Source organism: Geotrypetes seraphini, chromosome 8 (assembly GCF_902459505.1).
Source record: "Geotrypetes seraphini chromosome 8, aGeoSer1.1, whole genome shotgun sequence".
Lineage (NCBI taxonomy): Eukaryota > Metazoa > Chordata > Amphibia > Gymnophiona > Dermophiidae > Geotrypetes > Geotrypetes seraphini.
In genome coordinates, this window is record NC_047091.1 from 90,307,677 (window position 1) to 90,326,592 (window position 18,916).

The window sequence follows — 18,916 nt, forward strand, 5'->3', positions numbered from 1 at the left end:
AAGATTAGTCAAACTAAACTTGAAAATAAATAAATACGCGATGGGAAGACAATAAAATCCCCCAAAAACAACCAACCCGTTTGAAAAAGACCAATCGCAACTTCTTTGCTCTGTGGATAAAAACTGAGGTACCGCAAGCTGGCATTGGGCAGGAAAGTGCATGCGCGGTGCAGGCAGTCATGAAGCTTCTCTAAGTGATAGTACACTTTTCAACGCCTGTGCCAGGCTCCATGGGTATCACCCACATGTGAATATGCTGTCTGTTTGTCCTTGGATAAAGGCCTTACAAGCAGCACAGAGTCCCCTAACTCCACGTTGCCATGCTCTTATGCTGCTGTTCGTGGGTTCTGGAAGGGATTTTCTCCCAGTAGACAGGTCCTCCTAAAGTTCCTCAGCCCCAAAGACCAAAGGGGATGCTAAGCCAGATACTCTCTCTCCTTTCATGTGCTGAATAGCATGTGGTGCAAAGGCATTCTTTCGGTGTCCAAGTGCAAATCTGGCACAAATTAGAGTAAAAGCCTGAAAACTCCATCCCTGCCAGTTTTGAGGCAAAACAGGAAATCCAAGATGGCATCACAGTACTATTTTGGCACAAACAAACAAACAAAAAAAAAAAGGCTCAAAAACAACTGAAAGTAAAACCCCGTCTGAACCAGTCTGGAAGGATGCTAAAGAATACTGAGATAGTGTGATTTGTATGGGGCCCTATATAGGATCATGCTAATGCAAAATAAACACCCCAAACTCAGACCTTTTGGCTGTAATACAAGTAGCTGTGCTTCCCCCTAATATATTCAGTCTGCCGAATAGCCAAGCAGAGCTAAGAAACGATAACACCACTCCAAACAGGAACAGAATACTGTTGGAAACTGCATAGAAAAAGCCCCTTCTGCATACAACCCCACAGTTCGCCAACTGAACCAAAGCCGCTGTTTTTAATCTCCCTGACCCTAGAAAAATACTGGAACCTGCAGAAAAAACAAACACTTCACGCGAATCCCGAAAGAACAGACAAGACAGGGTGAGGTCTGGGCTGGTCTGGAGAGTCTAAAACAAAGAAAACAAAAAATTGACCCTAGGAGATCCAGAGAAGAAAAACCAGAAGAAACCAAAACAAACTGTGGAGTGGCGATGTTCCCGAAATGGACTTTATTGAAAATTTCAAAGTTCCAAAAGTATAATTCAGCAATCCGTGTTGGGTCCCACACTTTCAGCAGACTAGGTTAGGTCCTTCAGGTTTTTATGTGGATTTTATTTCTTATATGGATTGCATAATTATACTTTTGGAACTTTGAAATTTTCAGTAAAGTCCATTTCAGGGACTTCATCACTCCAGTGTTTTTTGGTTTCTTCGAGTCTAAAACAAAGAAAATTAGCAGGTAAGATCCTAATTTCTCCTTCTTTAGCAACTCTCCAGACCAGCCTAGTTCACTGATGGGATGGACCAAAGCAATACCCATCATGAGTGGGACCCCCCCCAGAGGGCCGCTACCAGAACACGCTCACCGAACACCGCATCCTGACGCACCTGAACGTCCACATGGTAAAGTCGCACAAAGGAATGCAGAGAAAACCAAACCGCAGCTTTACAGATATCCACTGAAGACTCAGCCCAAGAAGCTGCCTGACCTCAAGTTGAATGAGCCTTGAGAAATTCCGGAACAAGCTTCTTTTGAAGAAGGTAAGAGGAGCAATAGTCTTCTTGACCCAGCGCTTAATGGTAGCCTTGGATGCGCCGTCCCCCTTACTGTCCACTGGAGCTGATCTAGACTCATTCCTTGCACCAGATTGGAAGACTCTAGTCATCAACAGAGACTGCAACGAACTAACCCTGGAAGAGGAATAGGCAAGTCCAGATTGTGCACCTGGGGCGACCACTGCTGAAGCAGAGCATGCTGAAGCGGGCGCATGTGAACTTTGGCCCACTGAACCATGTCCAGGGAAGCCACCATTGATCCCAGGACCTGGAGAAACCCCTGAGCCCGGGACTAAGTGCTTGGTGAATTCCAATGCCATAAGATATAACTTCGCTATGGCCCTAGCACACTTCAGGGGACTCTCCAGGGACTCTCAGACCTCCAAAAACATTCCCACCAAATCCGCATTGTCCAAAAATGGAGCAGATAGCGGGGGCTTAGAGCTCATGACTGAACATTCGGCCTGAACTGTTTGGTCTGTTTGGGACATCCGGGTTTTACCTTCACCAAAAACAACACGGGGCGGACCGGGACATCCAGGTTTTACCTTCGCAAAAAGCAACGCGGGGCAGAATGGGACATCCGGGTTTTACCTTCGTGAAAAGCAACACGGGGCGGACCGGGACATCCAGGTTTTACCTTCGCAAAAAGCAACGCGGGGCAGAATGGGACATCCGGGTTTTACCTTCGTGAAAAGCAACACGGGGTGGAGCAGTATATCCGGGTTTACTTTCACCGAAAACAATGCAGGGTGGAGCGAGGTGTCCCGGTTTTACTTTATGTTGACTCAGGCCTGCCCTTGCCCTCATGGGATCAGAAAAATTAGGAGGGGACAGATTCAGAACTAATGCGAGGAAGTTCTTCACCCAAAGGGTGGTGGACGCCTGGAATGCGCTTCCAGAGGGTGTGATAGGTCAGAGTACGGTATTGGGGTTCAAGAAGGGATTAGATAATTTCCTGAAGGAAAAGGGGATAGAAGGGTATAGATAGAGGATTAATATACAGGTCCTGGACCTGATGGGCCGCCGCGTGAGCGGACTGCTGGGCACGATGGACCTCTGGTCTGACCCAGCAGAGGCATTGCTTATGTTCTTAAGTTTCAGTGTTCGCAGCGACTCCGAAATAAGGTCAGGCAGGAGGCTAGACTTAAAGAGCCTAGGTACTGCCTAGGTATCCCCCAGGTCTCAGAACCCACTATCCTGGGTATTCTCAAGCTCCGCTAAGTTTTCCACGTCTGCAGAGTCTACTGAGGAAACATGCGACAGCAAAGGCATAGAAACAGAAAAAAATCACTGATGGCAAGAGCCACTCTGCAGGACTCAGACTTTGAATGCTTAGAAAATTTATGAGATTTTTCCCCGTAACTGCGTTTGCGTTTCACAGAAGCGCCATCTGCACCTAAATTTGGCATCCCAGATGCTGCAATTGCGCCTCCGGTGGAACCGGAGAAAGGTAGGACCTCTCCAGAGGAGGGTAGTGTGGGATTCACGCAAGGTTCACATCCCTCGCGGGCCGCGGCACACTTGATGCATAGCTGCAAATCTATCAGCCATCTGCCATATTTACGGCATGACTCCATGCCATCCTGTTGCAAAAACAAAGTTTCTAAGTCCAAAAAATACACTTTTAAAAATGTTAATGAAAATCCAAAATGGCCGCCACAGGTGCCTTAAAACGGCCCAGGAAAAATGCAGGGAACTGTGAAAAATGATGATTTTACAGTGGGGAGGGGCCAGGGCATGTAGAAAAACCATCCAAAACCCTGATTTCAGCACCCCCAAAATCACCAAACTCAGAGGCACACAGACATCATAGACATGCTGCAATACATTTCATTGGCTGCCAGTAACACACAGCACAAGCAAAGGGAGATCAGTACCCTCAGAAGCTAATAAACTGAATTTTCAGGTCTTCTGACCGCCTCGCCTTCCTTGTCACCTATGATCACAAGAACCAGGAACCCTCAGTGGATTTAGGGAAGATACGCAGTCCAGTTCAGATCCCGGCAAACCTCCACAGAACCGCAGCAGCCTGCGCTCTACCTCTTAGAAGATGAACCCAGGGTGAGATGGCTCCCGATCTGGAGACCCGATCTGATCTGCAAGCTGTCTTGAGGACTTACTGCAGGTTCTGCTAACAGGGCAGCCCTAGAAGCAAACAATCTTTAAGGAAAAGACTGCAATCTCCCCCATAGTGAATCCGCAGCACTTGAGCAATACCCAAGGCACAAAACAAAATAAAAGGCTAGGAACTGAGGAGAAAAAAAAATAATAATAATCACAAGCAGAGGAAACTAGAAGTTCTCAGCAAGGCTGCAGAAACAAACTGAGCTGGGAGGGGAGTGTCCCGAGAGAGGACGGTTTTATTTGTAAGTTCTGCAGTCAATGCTGGAATAGATGCAAGACCAAGGGTGAAGCTTCCAGAGGTTATTGTTCAAGAACACACGACCTAGCTATTTGAGTGCCAGTTAAAAATAAAAATCAATTGCAGTCAATTGAAGGCTTCCCTTCAGACCGACACTGCCTAAGGATTTTTTTTTTCTCTCAGAACAGACTCCACTGGCTCTCTAAACCGAGTGCGACATCTTCAAGGTCAGATGGACCCGAAATGGTCCCCCCTAAGATCAGTCCGGCACCAGACAGGGACAAGACCACTAAACAACTTCCAACAGGTTTACACTAACCCTGGGAAGACTGGCAAAAGCTTACTCACACCTACTTGGAGATTGAGAACACACTGAATATATTAGGGTAAGCATAGCTACTTGTATTACAGCCAAAAGGTTTTGACTCAATCTCCACCTGCTGGTCATGATGAGCTATTACCTATCAGTGAACTGAGCCAGACTGGAGAGTTGCTAAAGAAGGTGCAATTTGTACTTAACTTCCTTTTGTGAAATTCTGCCACCCCAGTACAGGCAAGCAGGATATGCACCCCTCCCCCCTCTTTCAGCAGTTCAATGAAACCCATGCTGAAGTAATGGATATAAGAAAACAGTATCTGTTATGTTAGAAAATTGAGGAACTCCAGTCCAAGGGTTTAAATGGACCCTCCTTGAACTGCACAAGAATGAGGGTTACCCGCCCTGGAAGAGCTGATTTTCACAAGGGAGGTTTAGCATTCATCAGGTTATACAAGAAACAGGGTAAGAGGATATGTATCGAGACATTGGCCTCCCACTGAATCATGGTAAGCAAATACTGCTGAAGTGTGGGGCTGCAATGAAGTCTTGAAGACTGACTGAAATATGGAGTACAAAGTAGGCAACTGATTGGCTTTTGATTCCTGGACATTCTGAAGCATGGTTGAGTGTTTCCTAGAGGCAAAAATAAATAACCTGCCCTTCTGGAAAAATGGGAATGTGCACAAATGCCTCAGTTTCCATACATGAGACCCAGTATCTTAAGGTTGGGATGAAGTGGGCTACTATCTTGCAACAAAAGACAAGAATAAATGTTCATGATCACTTTCAAAGAGCCTTTAAAGGCTTCCTCAAAGTGTCTGCTCTATGCAGTGTGCCTGTATTTTTTCCCTACATGTTAACAAAAGGCCCTGTTAAAGTAAATAAATTGACAAAAAAAGTACCATAGTTTAACTGCTCCAGTGATATGAATGAGGAAATTTAGCAAAGGTGAACTCCATACCCCAGATAGTTTACAAAGGGCTCATTCTGACTGAGCTGAAAGCCCAAGCAGAAAGAAATCAGGCCAAAAATAAAAATCCCCCAGCAAGCATATTTTTGATTAAAACTTAAGAGGCTTCAAAACTAGGAAAAAGATGGATACCCTGAAAAATCACATGTTGACATTCAAGAATTGTCTGGAAATTACTGAAGGAAGGGGGCTTTTTCCATACTATGAAGCATGTTTCTTCTGAACAATCCCGCAGCACAATTCACCACAGCACAATTCATAACAGCAAAGACTTGCTCACCTCCTCCTTTCCATTTCTCGGATTTCTCGTTCTCTCTGCCTCTGTCGTTCGCGTTCCCTTTGCTCTTTGATTTTATCAAATGACAAAATGTCACGTTTTTCTTTGCTGTCTGACTTACGTTCCTGGCTTTTGGAGCTCTGTAAGAAAGTAAATTCCAAGCACAACAAAAAGTCAGTTTTTTCAGCGCGCAATACCAAAAATAAACTAGAATGCTAAAACTAAGACTATAGCAAGGTTCTCCAAGAACAGCAGGACACAACCACATGTGTGAAGTCATCTAACAAGAGCCCAGAACAGATGCTACTTGGTGCTCTGGAGCCTTCTGAATCTATGTCAGTATCATACCTGACATTTGTAGGTGCCTTCCTATCCAGTGTGAGTATATAGTACTAGTAGTATAATAAAACTTAAGGTGTAATATAGCCCCCCACCCCCAATGTCTCCTTTGCAAGTCAGAACAGGATTGCCAAATGCAGGCTATTTCAGCTAATTCACACACTGCTCCCCAGCTCAAATCTTGATTCAACTCCTCAGACAGACTGGGCACTAAAACCCCCCTCCCCACCCCCAAGAGGGCCAAGAGGGGTTTAAACCAGTGACCCTTGCCCCCTCCTTACATAAGAACATGCCGCACAACTTGTGGAAAATGGTCGTTCCTCGGACTACCATCCACCACAAATGGGGCAAGAATCTGAAGTATCCTGATGAAAACTAGGCTTTTAAATTCAAACTGGGAAATCCAAGATGGCCACCGTGGCAGCGATTTGAATGCCCAAAATGGCCTAGGACAGCTACACCAAAATTTAAAAACCAGCGATTTTAGAGGTGGAAGAACCTGACTCTTACTCCAAAAGTGAAAAGGAGAAATTAGATCCTTACTTGTTAACTTACTCTTAGTCCCTCCACTGGCACAGAAACGGATGGGTATATGCACCTCTGCCAGCAGAAGGAGACATACACTGACTTCTGGCTACAGTACAAGTGTGCTGTGCAGTTCCTATTACACAATTAGTCTTAATGAATAGCCAAGCAGAAAAACCACTAGGCTGAAGACAAAACATCCCAACTCCCCACTTACATGGAGAAGGCAAAAAGAAACACTGTTGGATACTGATTAGAAGAATATTATGATTAGAAGAATATGAATATTTCATAAAACGCCCCACAGTTTGCTAGCTAAACCAGCCAAACCAAATGCCACTGCTCTTAAACTCCCCAAAAAACGAGATTATATACTTAACCTGGTAAGCTCTTTTCCAATAGATAGGAAAGACATTCAATAGGGTTATTTCCCCATAGTCGCATCTGCAGAAGGAATCCACTCCTGATTTTTCATTCTGCCTCTGTAGTACTTCCTTGATCGATTTAGCGCCCTCTACAGTCAGTACCCAAGCATCGAGAGGCACCCACCTATATGAAGTAGAGGCACCTGTAATAACAGGCTAAACAAAGTGCTCTGCCAAAAGAAATGAAATAGTACCTTTAACCGCCAACACAGGCTCCAAAGGAGCGAAGCACAATTCCCCAAGAAAATAAACATAGAAATAAATTAATTCCAGCCTTCAAGAGCCAAGAAGCCTCCAAGAAGCAGCTTGGAGAAGCATAAATAGACAAACTGTAAACAGGCGAAGAAAAGCCAGGATGGGGAGTCTCGAATGTCTCACCTATATACTGGAAAAGAGCTTACCAGAGTAAGTACATAAAGCACAGTTACTTACCGTAACAGGTGTTATCCAGGGACAGCAGGTATATATTCTCACATGTGGGTGACGTCATCTATGGAGCCCCGATGCGGACAGCTTTTCAAGCAAACTTGATTGAAGATTCAAGTTTGCTCTGCTGCACCACGCATGCGTGCCTTCCTGCTCCACTAGAGGGCACATCCCCTCCTCGTGGTCTCCAGTTCACATATCCAGCAAAGAAGCCAACCTCGGGGAGGCGGGTGGGTTGTGAGAATATATGCCTGCTGTCCCTGGATAACACCTGTTACGGTAAGTAACTGTGCTTTATCCCAGGACAAGCAGGCATGATATTCTCACATGTGGGTGACCTCCAAGCTAATGAAAAAAGGGATGGAGGGAAGTTAGCAATTTAAGCAACAGATTACGCAAAACCGATTGGCCAAACCGGCCATCGCTTCTGGACAGTTTGTCCAGACAGTAGTGGGAGGTGAAAGTATGAACCGAAGACCACGTGGCAGCCTTGCAGATTTCCTCAATGGGCGTGGACCTGAGGAAAGCTACCGAAGCTGCCATCGCTCGGACTTTATGCCCCATAACTTGACCGTGCAGCGTGAGACCAGCCTGAGCGTAGCAAAAGGAAATACAAGCAGCCAACCAGTTGGACAAGGTGCGCTTGGAAACTGGGTGTCCCAACCGATTGGGGTCAAATGACAGAAACAATTGTGGAACTTTCCGATGGGACTGAGTGCGTTGGAGGTAGAAAGCCAACGCCCTCTTGCAGTCAAGAGTGTGGAGCGCCACCTCTCCCGGATGAGAGTGGGGCTTGGGGAAAAATACAGGCAAGACAATGGTCTGATTGAGATGAAAATCAGAAACCACCTTGGGCAAAAACTTAGGATGGGTGCGGAGAACCACCTTGTCATGATGGAAAACAGTGAAAGGTGGGTCCGACACCAAAGCCTGCAATTCACTCACTCTTCGAGCTGATGTGAGGGCAAGCAGGAAGATCACCTTCCAAGTGAGAAATTTAAGAAGACATTTATCCAGAGGCTCAAACGGAGGTTTCATAAGTTGAGCCAGAACCACATTAAGATTCCAAACCACTGGGGGAGGTTTGAGAGGAGGATGAACATTCAAAAGACCCTTCATGAAGCGGGAAACCAAGGGATGAAGGGAGAGAGACTTGCCATCGAGGGGCTGATGGAAGGCGGCGATCGCACTAAGATGTACACGGATGGAATTGGTCTTCAGGCCAGAATGAGACAAATGAAGTAAATAGTCCAGAACCGAAGACACAGGGACTGACATAGGGTCCTGCCGATGAGGAGCACCAGGACGAAAATCTAGTCCAATTCTGAGAATAGCAGAGTCTAGTTGAGGCCTTCCGCGAAGCCTCCAATATCTCCCTAACTGACTGAGACACCGGAAGAGAAGTCAGGGGGAAAGAAACCAAGCAGTCAGATGAAGAGACTGAAGATTGGGATGTAACAGCGAACCCTGACTCTGAGATAGCAGAGAGGGAAACAGAGGCTGAAGCAGAGGATCCCTGGCACCGAGTTGAAGTAGAAGGGAAAACCAAGGCTGGCGCGGCCACCGAGGAGCAATCAAGATCAGAGTGGCTCGTACCGATTTGAGATGAACCAGCGTCCGCAGGATCAGAGGAAAAGGCGGAAACGCGTACAGAAACCTTCCCTCCCAATCCAGGAGGAAGGCGTCGGCCTCGAGACGGTCCGGGGAGTACATCCGGGAACAGAAGTGAGGCAGTTTGTGATTGAGGGGGGAAGCGAACAGATCTATCTGAGGAGTTCCCCACCTGTCGAACACCTGTCGCAAGGCCTGAGAATGCAGAGACCACTCGTGCGGCTGGAGGAGGCGGCTGAGTCTGTCCACCAGACAATTCCGCTCTCCTTGTATGTACACCGCTCGAAGGAAGATGTTGTTGGAAACTGCCCACTTCCAGAGGCGCAGAGCTTCCTGACAGAGGGACCAGGACCCCGCCCCGCCTTGCTTGTTTACATAGTACATTGCCACCTGGTTGTCGGTACGGACGAGAACCACCCGGTCGTGGAGCAGATGTTGAAAGGCCACAGAGGCGAGATAGATGGCCTGAAGTTCCAGCACGTTGATGTGACAGCGATGGTCCTCTGCTGACCATATCCCCTGTGTGCGTAGACCATCCAGATGAACCCCCCAAGCGTACTTCGACGAGTCCGTGGTGAGTACCTTGCTGTGTGTGGGGGGGGGGGGGTGAGAAAGAACAAACCTTTGGAAAGATTTGAAGAGTCGGCCCACCAGCGGAGCGATCGTTGCAAGGAAGGAGTCACTGTCACGGGACGGTTGATCGGGTCCCGTCCTGACGCCATTGAGAGGCCAGTGTCCATTGAGGGATCCGCAGATGGAGACGGGCGAAGGGTATGACGTGGACGGTAGAGGCCAAGTGGCCCAGAAGTGTCATCATCTGCCGTGCTGATACCGAGGTCAGTAGCGAAATCCGTCGACTCAGACTTACTAGCGCCTCCAGGCACGGAGGGGGAAGGAAGGAACGGAGACAAACCGTGTCCAGCACGGCCCCGATGAACTGTAAGGACTGAGAGGGGCGCAGTTGGGATTTTGGAAAGTTTACCTCGAACCCCAGACCCTGAAGGTAAATAATAGTCTGTCGGGTCGCTGAGATAATCCCCTCCCTGGACGGAGCTTTGATCAAACAGTCGTCCAGGTAGGGGAATACCTGAAGACCCTGAGAGCGTAAGGCAGCTGTGACCACCACGAGACACTTCATGAAGACCCGAGGTGACGAGGCCAGGCCAAAGGGTAGGACTCGGTATTGTAAATGAAGGTCTCCCACCTGAAAACGCAGGAACCTGCGGTAAGCGGGATGCACTGGAACATGTGTGTAGGCCTCCTTCAGATCGAGGGAGCAGAGCCAATCGCCCTCGTCGATCAGAGGGTAAAGAATCGGGAGGGAAAGCATCCAAAACTTTTCCCGCACCAGAAATTTGTTCAGGTGTCTCAAGTCCAGAATCGGGTGCAGGTCTCCCGTCTTCTTCGGGACCAGGAAGTAACGGGCGTAGAAACCCTGCCCCCGTTGGTCGGAGGAGACCACCTCCACTGCCCGTAGGCGAAGCAGGTCTCGAGCTTCCGAGAGAAGGAGGGACAACTGAGCCCGATTTGGAGGGCACACACTTGGAGGGCTGTCTGGAGGAATCTCCCGAAAGTTGAGAGAGTATCCTGATGAGATCACGCCAAGGACCCATGCGTCCGACATGATTTGTTCCCAACGAGGGTAAAAGGCTCTGAGGCGACCCCCGATGGGAAGGAGGCCTGTAACTGTGGCGGAGGGGGCCAGCCTCCATCCGCGTATCCCGTCAAAAGGACGGGGACGGTTTAGCAGCCGCAGGTGGCTGTGACTTGGGCAGGGCCCGAGGATGAGCTTGTTGGCGTCGGGGCGGAGGCCGCAAGAAACTAGGAGTAGATTTTTGTGGGTAGCGGCGTGGAAGGGCCCGGAACGGTCTGGAGGCGGGCGGTTTAGGCCGGACAAGGGACGCAAACGAGCGCTCGTGCTCAGAGAGGCGTTTCGTAGCCGCTTCGATGGTATCATCAAAAAGTTCCTTGCCCACACAAGGGAGGTTGGCCAACCGGTCCTGTAAGTTGGGGTCCATGTCGACCAGGCGCAACCAGGCCAGGCGACTCATGGCCACAGCAAAGGCTGCCACCCTGGAGGAAAGCTCGAAGCCATCATAGGCTGCATGGAATAAATGGAGGCGTAGGTTGGAGAAATCCTCTAGGAGCAGGCCAAACGCTCCTCGACGGGAGTCCGGCAAGTCCGTCTCAAAGGCTCCCAAAAGTCCAATCAGGTGTTTCAGGTAGGACGTAAACGTGAAGGTGTAATTTTGCACCCTTGAGGCCATCATCGAATTCTGGTATAGTCTCCTGCCGAATTTGTCATGGGTCCGACCCTCCCTACCTGGGGGGACCGCAGCTGAGACTCGGGAGGGGTGAGCCTTTTTCAAAGAGGATTCCACCAACAGCGATTGGTGGGAGAGCTGTGGGTGTTCAAACCCCGGGCAGGGCACTGTCTGGTATTTGGACTCCATTTTGGAGGGGACAGCCATCACCATATAGGGAGTCTCTAGATTCCTGATAAATGCCTGCCGGAGCACCGGGTTCAGTTGCAGGCGAAGGGACTCTCTAGGTGGAGAGGGCATATCCAGTTCCGCCAGGTACTCCTTAGAATACCTCGAGTCGGACTGGAGGTCTAAGTCCAGAGCGTGACCCATGTCCTGGACAAATCGAGTGAAGGAGGGGTGGGATGCTCCCGGAGCCCTGTGAGGGGACGGTGAGCGAGACTTCCGCCGGGCTGAAAAGGACGGGGAAGCTTCCCTCGAGTAGCGAGGTTCACGCTCCGACCCGCGCTCCGAGGATACACTGCGAAAGTGTTCCGGGGTCAAGGACCTGCGTCGCCTCGAGGAGACCCTCGGGGACGACGCCGAGGTGCGAGGCACCGACCGATGTCGAGTCAGAGACCTGGACCCGGACTCCCTCGGCGAAAGCCTGGAACCTCGGACCGGAGCCCCGGATCGAAGGGGAGTCAGAAGAATCCGAGGGTTGGAGAGTGATAACTCCGCTACCCTCAGCGGTCCCGCACGGGACATCGGGGAGCAGCCTCGGGGAATAGGTGAGCTTCGGGCCTTCTTCGAGGTCCGGCGGCTCGAGGGTTCGATCAGTTTAGACCTACGCTTCGCCCCGCAGCGGTCCGTGGGGGGAGAGCGCCCCGATCGTCTCAGCGAGGAATCCGAAGAGGATGAGATGCGGCGAAATTGGCGCACCTTGCCCCAAGGGGGCTCGATGCGAGGCTCAGGCTGGTCCGGCGCACGCGAGGTCGAGGTCGGGTCCGGTTGCAGGTGGGCCAGCGCAGCGGACAGCTCCGACAAGATCATCGCCCGGAGCATGTCCTGAAAAACGGGCACGGACAGCATCGAGGGCATGTCCAGAGGACTTGGAGGACTTCGGCGGGGCCGTGGGTATGGAACTTCCACCATGTGCCACCGGCGTCCCCGAGGCTGGCTTCTTCGCCGGAGCGGAACCTGATGAAGGAAGAGGGGACTTACCCGGAGCCGAGGACTTCAGCGTGCCCGAGGACTTCGGGGTCGAGGCCGAGGCCGACCTCGAGGCAGAGGGCTGGTCGGCAACGAAAAGATCTGCCATGCGGGCTTTTCTTCGACGGAAGGCCCGGTTCTGGAAAGTAGCGCACTGGGGGCAGGAATCTGTTGGATGATCGGCCCCTAGGCAGAGAATGCACCGGCGATGCGGGTCTGTGATGGAGAGAAGCCGCTCGCACCGGGTACACTTTTTGAAACCGGTCAAGGGCCGGGACATAGAAAAAGAAACCGGCCGCGGCCCACGTGTCCACGACAAAACCCGGAAGCCTCCGGGATGTCACACGGTGCTAGAAGGCACTTGGGGCAGAGCCTAAAAATACACGACTTCTAGGCTTCGCGGAAAAAAACGAACTGGAGACCACGAGGAGGGGATGCGCCCTCTAGTGGAGCAGGAAGGCACGCATGCGTGGTGCAGCAGAGCAAACTTAAATCTTCAATCAAGTTTGCTTGAAAAGCTGTCAGCATCGGCGCTCCGTAGATGACGTCACCCACATGTGAGAATATCATGCCTGCTTGTCCTGGGATAATCTCTTTTCCCAATGCAATAGATGAGACATTCATGACAATAGGGACATACAAAAACAGTCCCCGCAAACAGCTAGGGTGGGCTTGCTGCGCTGGCCCCTAAGACTGATGACCTGAAGATCGAGTCCTGCCTTGCAGCAACATCCACTCTCTAAAACTTGGAAATGTGGGGGGGGGGGGGGGGGGGGGGGAAACATGTTGCTACCCTGCAAATCTCCTCAGGAGGAACAGATCTAGCTTTGGACTACAAAGAAGCCACACTCCTGATAGAAAGCACCTAGACGGAAACAGGTGACTGTTTCCCAGAAAGAATGTAGGCTGACGAAAAAGACCTACAGATCCATCTGGAAACGCGGCCTTAGAAGCGGGAGCACCCCGTTTAATCGAGTGAGTCAGCACATAGATGGTCAGAGGCAAAATTTATTAGTGACCTCCAAATAATGCAGGAGAACTCTGTGTACGACCAGTTTCTTCAACAGGCGGGTCCTTAGGCAAGGAGCCTGTCGGTAGAAAGGCAGGCCCAATCAACACGAAAAGCATAAACAATGGCCTAGAGCAGTGTCCCACAAACTTTCTTGAGCCATAGCACACTAAAGGTGAAAATTATGGCTCGAGGCACCTGGAAGTACGTGGATATCACCATGATGACATCATGCATATGTAAAACATCTCGATGTCCACGTGTGTGTGAAAGCCTTCCAGGAGGGCCCCAAGATGCCAATGGGGAGTGCCAGAAGGGAAGAGGGCCAGCGGATAGATGCTGGCGCCCACTGATTGCCTACAGCAGTGGTTCCCAACCCTGTCCTGGAGGACCACCAGGCCAGTCGGATTTTCAGGATAGCCCTAATGAATATGCATGGAGTAGATTTGCATGCCTGGCAACCTCCATTATATGAAGATCTCTCTCTTGCATATTCATTAGGGCTAGCCTGAAAACCCGACTGGCCTGGTGGTCCTCCAGGAGAGGGTTGGGAACCACTGGCCTACAGGACATACCTCTTGTCCTGTAGGCAGTCAGCTGGCGTCTCTCCTCCTCCTCAGTGTACCATGGCACACCCGAGATCTCAGGAGGCACACAGTTTGAGATACACTGGCCTACAGCATCAAAACCAACAGAGAAGCATCTGAAAGAAGGCCAAATGGAGCCTAGATAAAGCTAGAAAGCACCAGGCTAAGACTTATTTGTTTTCTAGATTCCTTGGTAACTAATATTTCTAAAAGTTTCATTTGTGAACATAAGATTTGCTACTACTGGGTCAGACCAGTGGTCCATCGTGCCCAGCAGTGGCCCTTAGGTCAAAGACAAACTCGATTCCATGGCTTGTAAACCGCATAGATCCTCACGGTTAAGAGGTCTACAAGTTGATTTTATGTTATGTCTGAGGCAGGGTTAGGACGGATAACCAGCTATCTGACATGATGAACCCCCTGCAAGAAAAGGAGCAACATCAGGATGAGCCGCCACAGAGGACCAACTGTCCTGGTATCTAAGTACATTACATTAGTGATTTCTATTCCACCAATACCTTGCGGTTCAAGGCGGATTACAAAAGAAGTTATCAGGCCATTTCCATAGGAATTGAAGAGTAGATGAGTATTGAGGTGTTAGTTTGTCTTCAAGGATTTCTTGAATTGGATGGTTTTTATTTCTTTTCTAAACGATTTGTAGTCTGGAATCGTTATCAGTAAATTGGAGAGTTGGTAGTCTAGATTTGCTGCTTGAGTGGCTAGAAGGCCATCGTACAGTTTTTTTTTCGTTTGACGTCTCTGATTGGGGGATGCGTGAACTGTTTGTGTGTTCTCCTGTGTCAGGTTAGGTAATTTGGATTATGCGGTTGTTTAGGTAGGCTGGACTATCTCCATTTATGGCTTTAATAGTAGGCAGTAGAATATGAATTGCACTCTTGCTTGCATTGGGAGCCAGTGTGAATCGAGGTATGCTGCCGTGATGTGGTTATGTTTCATCAGGGAAAGCACAGTTACTTACTGTAATAGTTGTTATCCAGGGACAGTAGGCAGCTATTCTCACATATGGGTGATGTCATTGAAGGAGCCCGGATGCGGAAGCCTCGCAAGCAGACTTCCTCGTAGAAACTCAGAAGTTTCGAGACAGCCATACCACGCATGCGCGAGTGCCTTCCCGCCCAGCGCAGGGCGAGTCTCCTCAGTTCAGATAGCTAGCAGAGAAGCCAACCAGGGGAGGTGGGTGGATTGTGAGAATAGCTGCCTACTGTCCCTGGATAACAACTGTTACGCTATCTCCATTGCTCTTCAACGTCTACATGTCCTCACTAGGCACGCAGCTAACCCAGTTAGGGATAAAACTATTTAGTTATGCAGATGATTTTACGATCATCATCCCATTCGTTAATTCTATCTCTGAAACTATTCCTAAAGCTTCAGAAGCCATAAAGGTGATGGAGCATTGGATGACAACCTTTAGGCTCAAACTTAATTCAGAAAAGACAACTTTCTTCGTTGCTTCGCCACATCCGCTTGACACCAAATCACCACTATGTATCAATAATCTTAATTACCCTATCCAACCTACCATAAAGATACTAGGTGTAACTTTGGATCAGTGCCTAACCATGAGAGACCAGGTGGACTCCTTGATTAGAAAGGGATTTTTCACTCTCTGGAAACTCAGATTCATTAAAGCTTATTTCGATACAGCGGCATTCAGAACCCTAGTCCAATCCCTCGTACTGAGTCTACTTGACTACTGTAACATCGCCTATTTAGCAATTTCCCAAAAGAACATGCAGCGTTTACAATTGATGCAAAATGCAGCAGTCAAACTGATCTTTGGGCTGAGGAAGTTTGACCACGTGACACCCTACTACCGGCAGCTGCATTGGCTGCCAATGGAGGCGTGCGTAAAGTTTAAATTTGCTTGCTTCAAAGCACTACATGGACTTGCCCCTAAATATATAACTGACCTTTTCGTCTTCTCAGCCAACAGATACAAGAGAAGCTCACATTCCAACTTCGTTTTCCCCCCCATGAGAGGTTGTAAACTGAAAAAAACACCATGAACATCTTCTCTCGCACCAAGCAGCATCATGGGGTAAAGACCTAGAACAATTGCTTTCGCCCACTACTTATGAGGAATTTAGGAAACGTCTGAAAACACACCTGTTCCTAAAGTATCTAGACAACTGATCCTCTCTTCTCTCTCCCCTCTATAGCGATTAACTTGTTCTATTGATCACTCTCTCCTCAAAAATGGATTTCCTGTCCTATTAACCCTCTTTCTTCCTCCCCTCTTAAAGTCAATCAATTTGTACCTTTGCTTAATCTTTGTAAACCACATAGAACTTCACGGTATTGCGGTATATAAGCTGTTATTATTATTATCATCCCAGGACAAGCAGGCAGCCTATTCTCACATATGGGTGACCTTCAAGCTAACCAGAATGGAATGGTGGGAGTGTTGGCAACTTAGGAGAATAAATTTTGTAATACTTTCTGGCCAAAATGGCCATCCCGTCGAGAGAAAACATCCAGACAATAGTGAGAAGTAAAAGTATGAACCGAGGACCAAGTGGCAGCTTTGCAAATTTCCTCAATAAGTGTAGATCTGAGGAAAGCTACTGAAGCTGCCATTGTTCTGACTTTATGGGCTGTGACTTGACTCTGTAGTTGTAATCCAGCCTGGGCATAGCATAAAGATACAAGCAGCCATCCAGTTGGAGATGATAAACTTAGAGATTGGATGTCCCAACTTGTTTGGATCGAAGGAGACAAAAAGTTTGGTGCGTTCCAAATAGAAGGCCAAAGCACGTTTACAGTCCAGAGTATGAAGAGCTGATTCTCCAGGGTGAGAATGAGGCTTTGGGAAAAACACTGGAAGAACAATGGATTGGTTGAGATGAAATTCTGGAACCACTTTAGGTAGGAATTTAGGATGAGTACGAAGGACCACCTTGTCATGATGGAACACAGTGAAAGGTGGATCAGCAACTAAAGCTTGCACCTCACTGACTCTTCGAGCAGTACATTCCAAGTGAGATTCCAGAACTTGGAGGCGAGGAGGATGGCAGTTTGAGTGCAGAGCTCCTCTCCCTGGACAATCTGCCTGCTTTTAAATATCAGCAGCAGTGGGAGATCAATTGCTTTTACACCCAGCAGCAACGGGACCAACCCACCAAAAACCCACAGTCCCGATCCTGCAAAAATATGAGCTCCACCCTCCCTGCAGTCCACTAGGAAAATCAACTGCTTTTACACCTAAGCAGCAGCAGGACCAGCCACCACTACCAAGAGCCCTTTGCCCCGATCCAGCCAGGCATGTGAGCTCCTCCCTCTGCAGTCCATTGGAGAGATCAATCTACCTGCTTTTAAATATCAGCAACAGTGGGAAATCAACTGCTTTTACACCTCAGCAGCAGCGGAACTATCCGCAACTACCAAGAGCCCACAGACCCGATCCAACCAAGAGTGTGAGCTCCACCTCCCTCTGCAGTCCACTAGGAAGATCAACTGTTTTTTTACACCTAAGCAGCAACAGGACCAGCCACCATTACCGAGAGCCCTTTGCCCTGATCCAGCCAGACAAGTAAGCTCTTCCCCCAGCATTCCGTTGGAAAAATCAATCTGCTTGCTTTTAAATATCATCAGAAGTAAGAGATCAACTGCTTTTACAGCTAAGCAGCACCAAGACCAGCCGCCACTATCGAGAGCCTTTGTCCCAATCCTGCCAGGCGTGTGTGCTCTTCACCATACAATTCGTTGGAGAGATCAATCTGCCTGCTTTTAAATATCAGCAGCATTGGGAGATCAACTGCTTTTACACCTAAACAGCACCAAGACCAGCCGCCACTATCGAGAGCTCCTCCCCTTATATCCCGTTTAAGAGATCAATCTACCTGCTTTAAATATCAGCAGCAGTAGAAAAACAACTGCTTTTACATACAAGCAGCAGCGAGACCTACCGCAACCACCAAGAGCCCACAGACCCGATCCTGCCAGGATTGTGAACTCCTCCCCCTGCAGTCCATTGGAGAGATCAATCTGCCTGCTTTTAAATATCAGCAGCAGTGGAGATCAACTGCTTTTACACCTAAGCAGCAACGAGACCAGCCACAACCACCGAGAGAACACAGACCCGATCCTACCAAGAGTGTGAACTCTTCCCCCCCTGCAATCCGCTATGAAGATCGACTGTCGGCTCCGGGCGGCTTTCCCGCAGAGGAGAGAATCCTGCATTCACCGTGGGCCTCATCTGGGGCAGCCTCCTTGGAGCGGCTGGGGCACGGGCAGTGTGTCTGGGAGGGAATGCATGGATGGGAGAACATCGCAGGGGAGGAGACATAGACATCCTGGGACTGTCGGCCAAGTCTCTTCCCTGAAGAAGCCCTTTTTCTGGAAACTAAAATCTTGTTAAAATGTTTATTTTATTTTTATTTTTCCTCTAACTCTACTTTTCACTTCTCTATTACCCTCCAGGTACTTTAGTTAGATTGTGAGCCTTCGGGACAGTAAGGGAATTTTTCAAGTACCTTTCCTATTTCTAATCTTAATGTATATTTTCTGTAAACCGCTTAGAACCTAACGGATGTAGCGGTATATAAGAAATAAATTACATTACATTACATTACATACTTCAGATGAGACCTAGACATTGGTTCAAATGGAGGCTTCATCAATAAGAACAACAATCCACTGGAGGTGGATTGAGAGAAGGTTTGACATTGAAAAGTCCTTTCATGAATCTGGAAACCACCGGATGAGCAGAGAGGGGTTTCCCTTCAATATGCTGATGGAAAGCAGCAATTGCACTGAGAAGGACTCGAATCGATGTAGACTTGAGGCCAGAGGTGGATAAGTGCAAAAGATAATCTAGCACAGAAGATAAGGAGGAATATTGAGGCTCCTTATCGTGAGAGATGCACCACGTAGAAAATCTAGTCCATTT

At 48.7% G+C, this 18,916-nt stretch overlaps 1 protein-coding gene across 4 annotated transcripts in view; it reads right to left on the minus strand.

Moving 5' to 3' along the window:
• Positions 1–18,916, minus strand: part of LOC117365648 (scaffold attachment factor B2-like) — a 265,886-nt gene that overhangs the window by 90,216 nt on the left and 156,754 nt on the right. For all 4 annotated transcript variants that reach the window (XM_033956261.1, XM_033956262.1, XM_033956259.1 and 1 more), the window contains exon 13: positions 5,631–5,767. In XM_033956261.1, coding sequence (XP_033812152.1) covers positions 5,631–5,767 — 137 coding nt within the window. The remainder of the gene's footprint in view (positions 1–5,630; positions 5,768–18,916) is intronic.